Below are 6007 nucleotides of genomic sequence, written 5' to 3'. Positions count from 1 at the left end.
ATTCGGCAGCTCATCGATATACGGCAAAATATCAAAATATCCAGTTCGAGTTTTGGTGTAAGCTTGATCCGAATAGTCCCATGAGACGACGAAGGACAATATTCTCAATATTTTCAATCGTAATGTAAGGCCATATATTCGAAAAACCTTATTGTCAAATTCTTCATCATTCTCATTCCAACAAAATAATCACGTTCGCAAAAGATAGCACATTCAATCTTTCTTTGCTTGCAAACCAGCCGAAAAACTGTGATACTATAGCATTGGAAACTATTGCCACCAGCTCAGCTGGAAGAACAAAGCGCCACCCTCGACGACAACAATTTGCGTCACCTGACAGAACAATCGTCCACAATGACACTCCACACTAGAACTAGAAAACCACAACAGCGAGACTTCGAAAGCTGACAATAAGACTTAATTTAAGGCTTCAGACGTGAGTTTTATGTGTAAAATGTTCAGTTGCTGCGATATCAAGCTCCACACTTTAAACAATTAGTTACTCCTACTATTAGAGGATGAAGATTATACGGTTGCCAATGAAGCTCGTCGAGCGTGACGGGCCTTGAAGTGGTAAGGACCATTGGGGCCATATGTCTCAGGGATGAAGTATTCAATGGCATAGTTGACTGTGACCAAGACACTATTTGTAAAGAAGAATATGTTGAGGATCGAGGCGTTGAACAACAGACTTAGACCTAAGGTGAAGCAAACGGCGACAACTTACACAGACAAAGCTACCAAACCGAATAAGATCCAGAAGGTGTTGAAATATAATGGTGCAGCGGATGGGAAGAAGAGCTGGGGCGCGACGGCACCACCAATGTTACCGAAAGCGAGGGTGACAGCGGTGACAGTTGCAGAGTATGTAGTGCCGTAAGCCGAGTCTGTCCTCCACGCCATCAGTAGCGGAGTAGCAGAGGACAATCCAGATTGAGCCAAGAACACTGTGGCCCGACAGAAGATCACTTTTAGTATAACTGGTCTGAGAACAAGACGGCATGTAAAGGTCACGTACGAGCTCCGAACTTGGTCCATGGCTTGTCATTGTATGTGGTTGCAAAGAGACCGAAACTGGCCAAGACACTAAAAGAAGAACAGAGCTCAAGACTTGTTGCAAAGAGTCTCTGGTTTTCATTTTGTACGTACCAAGCATATCCAAACAACAAGTGGAAGTATCTGTCACGTCGGTAATCGGCAGAAGTGACTAAAATCAGACACATGATGATGCCCCAGAAGTTTGTGCAGGCGCCCTTATATAGAATTAAACGTCAGGCTTCATCGATGTACTGTATCAATTCACCCATACCATGGCGACAATAGCAGTGGAACTGAAACCCAAACCACCAGTCTTGGCTGGGCCGAAAGCAGTGTTTAGAATGACGGAAGAGTATGCGGATGGTCCGTATACAGCGACAGAGTTACAGAATTGGATGACACAGAAAGTGTACGACAGTGGGTTGCGTAAGAAAGCGTAGAATTCAGACCAGACCCAGGCATCTCCTCGAGAGTCAGAACCGGCTTCACCTGGAAATTGAATGCGTTGAGTCGGGTTTTGATCAAATCTGGCCGAAATTCAAACAAAGCCGCGACTTACCAGTGAGACGATGTTCCATGTATTGACGTTCCTCAGGCGTGAGCCATTTAGTAGTACGGGGGAAGTCGGGTAAGAACAAGAGAGTAACAACTCCCATAATAATTGAGGGGATTCCTTCAATGATGACTGGATGGAAAGATAGCGATTCATTGACCGACCACTCATAATACGAAGAATGAAATGGAAAGTCAAACTTACAGGTCCACTGCCATCCGTAAAGACCGCCCTTGGTGTCCAATTGGAAGATACCAGCAGCCAAAAGACCACCGAGAGCTCCAGACAACGATCCACCCAAGAAGAAGGCACCCAATCTCACACCACGTTCAGATCGGCGGTACCAGAAAGTCAAGTAGTAAGTAACGCCGGGTGATAATCCAGCTTCCATCAGCCCCAGCATGAATCGACAGATGTAGAGACCCTTGTAGTCAGTGACGGCTCCAAAGGTCATGGCGACTATTCCCCAGGTGATGCAGATTCTTCCAATCCATTTACTGGGTGTTGCCCATTTGAGGATGATATTTGATGGGTACTAAAATTGGGAACAGGTAGATTGTCAGCTTTTTTGCATTGTAGTGTTTGGTACAAGGTCGGAATTACCTCAAATAAAACGTATGGGAAGAACAGGATTGTGTTTGCCCAATTGTATTGCTATTGGTAGAGGTATCGATTAGTTCCCTGTTACAAAAAAAGGGGAAAAAAAAACAGATGCCCGCTTTTTCACACGACCTACATCCAAAGTAAGGCCAATAGTTTGGAATATGGTGTGGCCAGCTTCAGAGTTAGCAATGGTAGCTAAAAGGCACCGAATGTTAGACTTTTCAAGTTACTTTGGGAGATGACGTGGCATTACCTTGCGATATGTTGGTTCTGTCCAAGAAGCTAGAGAGAAAAAGATGTCACCGTTAGAATCCGCACTGACAAGAAGATTACTCAAAATCTACCCTTACTTGGCAAAGTATAAAAAGAAAATGATTGCTATAAGAAATAAAGTTAGAGTTTCCTTTCACAGAACTTGGGGTTTACAACAGACACTTACGCAAGATCCGACCATCGACCTTTCTCAAGAGTTTAGTATCATATTCATGCAACTGCCTATCATGACATTGAGTCTTAGTGGCAATTAATGTATCGCAATTGAAGCTGATGCCTTACTCGGCTGTAAGAGCAGACAATGAAGATGGTAGCAAAACATGTCCTTCCTCGTCAGTGGGGTATGTTTCAACGCCGTCTTTTGTGCTAGCTCCTAAGATGGTTTGGAGTAAACCGACCTTCTTTTCGTCGGCCATAGTTGAAGCTCAAGCAAATATTGGTGGTTTTTTTTTGGTAAGTTGAGAGAGTTCTGAAAGCATCCTGAGCGTGAGCCAAAGGGATGACCTTCTCCTCTCCCATAACGTTGATCGTAAGCAAGGGACAAGGAGTAGGGTTGTCTAGGGATGCATGAAGAAGCAAAAAGAGATCCACTTTTAAACCACCAGGGACGTTTGAGCCAAGGGCACAGGTTCATATCCTGCATTAGGGATATCTCGTCGGGCATTTAAAGAACAAGGATTTGGACCCATCAAGTGCCCTTGTTGAATGTTGAGCTTTGAGGGAAAATAGGTTTGCCAGCTACTGCTGTTATTGCAAAAAGAACTGCTACTGTTGTTGCAAAAAGAACTGAACCATGTTCGTTCAGCTCAGCTCAGATTGAGTTCTAACCATTTGCTCGACTGTTTCGAAATGGGTCCGTTTAGTCAATTGAGATTTAGCCTTTAAAACGGTAGAACAAAAAAGTCGGACATCTTAAAGTGGCAGTGTTGCTAACTACGCTACGAGCCTGAGATGCATGTCATTATTGGCTGAAGGTTGCGGAAGGTCCAACTTCTATATCTTTCACGTAACCAAAATCTCAGATATTGCAGTTCTACTATCTATGGCCTGTACAACTGTCAACATAAAGCAAGCAATATGTCAACAGGTAAAATCCGATCGTATCCTAGCGCTTTGCGAGCACCGATAGCTAATAGTCGCTCCGACAAATAGTCATTCTTGTTGTAATGACTACATCGCTTGCTTCTAACAGTTGAGCGATGGGTCGAAAGCTGTCGCGACAAAATCCGTCGAAGAGTTGGTGTGTATTTTCGACAGTTGGTTCTTTCCGCCGTGCATACATGCGGATGAATCCTTCCAAAATGACCGAATGAAATCTTGAGATGCTTAAAAGCTTGGCTTACTTCGACAGAAAGCCTAAATTCCTCGAAAGAACGTCCAAAAGTGGGCTTCGAGATTGAGGTACACACTTGATCCAAATAGTTCCATGCCACTAGCCTGGAGATTATTGAACTTTACGGTAGCGACGACGCTGCCCGGGTGGTAGAAAGGCTCCAGCGTCCAAATTTTCAAAACAATATCACAAAGCAAATCATCGCGACATCACATCAACGTTTACTTGGAGTTCGTGCACAATGTTTGTTATTATATACAATTGGAAGTCCATTCTCAATTAGCAGGTTGATCAGACTACAACGCTTTGCAACTGAAAGTGGTGTTGACTTTGTTCCAAGCACATCGCTCGTCACCAAGCACTTCGCCAAACACAACATTACCACATTCGGCGACACCATATACTTAGTACTGCGTTACAGGACGACATAATCGTGACGACTTTAGAGTTTCCGCCGCTGGGAACCATCACATCTCTACATTTCCGACAACAACCAACCTGAACATTGAAAACCCACTCCGCCAACATATATGTCAGACAGCACTCCAAGCATAGAAGCAACACCAAAACGCGGACTATTTGGCCGCGTCAAGACTGCCGTCAAGTCTCCCAAATCTCCGAGCTTGATATCCCTGTCATCACAACTATCAGAGCAAAAGTCTGCCTCTGGATCAGATATAGAGACCAACGGAGCAGCCACATCCTTTGTAAACGGTGACGATTCACCCCCTACTGCTGTTTATACTGGTCCTCAAGTAATGGGTTTGGGCATGGAAGTCATTGAGCAAGGACCGAAACAGCAAGTCGCGAGGTCACGCTCCAAGGACAAGACCATTGGTATCTTCGATCTTGTAAGGAAGGCCAGCAAAGCAACTAGGTCGCAGTCTGTAGATCAGTCAAAGAGCGACTGGGCAGAAAACGCAGCCCAAACCAATGGCGGAAGTAAGAGTCTGTTGAAGAGTCAAACTATGGCTCCGACCGAAGAGGAGGAGGAAGACGATGATGCGGCTAGTGTCGCGTCTGACGGAGATAATGTGCAATTCCACTCTCGCTTTCCTGATCTTGATAGTGACGAACAACTGCTTGACAGTAAGTCGAAACCATGTTGTAGACCAAGGAAGCTATAGGCGGCGTGCTAATCATCGCATTTTTGTACAGGTTTTGTCTGCGCTATTTCCAAACAAGGAATGCTGCCCTTGCAAGGCCGTCTATACGTTGCAGAGTCACATGTATGCTTTTTCTCAGTCCTCACAAACCGTGTTGTAATTGGTTATATGGAGATGGACGCAGTGGAGCGTAAAACTATAGCTGGTTTTGTTAAGAACAGTATTGAGATTGACGCCAGTGGTCAAAAGGTAATCTTTGCATTGTTTGCAGGGATCTCATGAAACCACGTCACCAACAACTATCTCCTTGTTTAGTATTTTTTCACATCATTCTTGAGCAGAGACCAAGCATTCGACATAATTGTCAGGACGTGGGATCAAACAGTAAGCATTTGGAACTCATGTATTTTGTCGCTTGACTTTGATCACAACTTTTCTCGTCATTCAAAATAGAAGGAGAGGCTCGGAACGAAAGTAAAAGCTCCATCAATCGTCATGTCGGGCTCCGTCCCGTCTCCAGTGTCGCCTCTGGCAGCAGCCTCAGCAACTGCAGCAGATAGTCCGAAACTCTCACAGTCTGTTCCAAAATCGACTACACCCATACCCGATATATCGTATGAAGAAACCCCAACAACAGCAACAAATAATAGTAACTCTAATATCGGTAATGCAGCTACAGTACCACGAACTTCCAGAGCAAGTCTCAAAGATGAAGAAACGCAAAGTGCAAGTGCTCCAGTAACGATATCAAGGCCGAAAGCGGCTAAAGAGCAAGCACAACCCGTTGACGAGAATGGTAAACCATTGTCACGGACGTTGTCGTTGACTGTTGGGTTTAGAGGAAGATCCAAGTCCGATAGTCTCCCACCCAATGCTCCTCGACCCACCGTTGCTAAAGACTCACCTACGAATAACAGTACAGAGAACGTCCTACCAACACCACCACGGTCTCGTACCAGTACCGAGCAACCAACAGCAGCCATATCTATAGTCCCCTGCACATGTGCGATTGGAAACGCTAAAGTGTTTCTAGATAAAGAATATCCCGTTAGTCTTGCCACGATGTGGGGCCTAATGTTTGGTGGACTCGATAACTTCCAC

At 44.8% G+C, this 6007-nt stretch overlaps 1 protein-coding gene across 1 annotated transcript; it reads right to left on the bottom strand.

The window, feature by feature from the left end:
* Positions 1–525: 525 nt before the first annotated feature.
* Positions 526–2883, bottom strand: SmJEL517_g04126 (uncharacterized protein; the record flags this gene model as incomplete). The annotated part of the gene is made up of 13 exons (XM_031170054.1): positions 526–643; positions 728–947; positions 1019–1086; positions 1150–1253; positions 1310–1527; positions 1598–1723; positions 1796–2126; positions 2195–2245; positions 2328–2389; positions 2448–2476; positions 2545–2572; positions 2634–2689; positions 2750–2883. The coding sequence occupies 13 exons, from the start codon at positions 2881–2883 to the stop codon at positions 526–528; spliced, it is 1545 nt and encodes a 514-aa protein (XP_031023918.1).
* Positions 2884–6007: the final 3124 nt, after the last annotated feature.

This window comes from Synchytrium microbalum (assembly GCF_006535985.1).
Source record: "Synchytrium microbalum strain JEL517 chromosome Unknown SmJEL517_scf0026, whole genome shotgun sequence".
Classification (NCBI taxonomy): domain Eukaryota; kingdom Fungi; phylum Chytridiomycota; class Chytridiomycetes; order Synchytriales; family Synchytriaceae; genus Synchytrium; species Synchytrium microbalum.
This window is presented reverse-complemented; position numbering and strand designations above follow the sequence as displayed.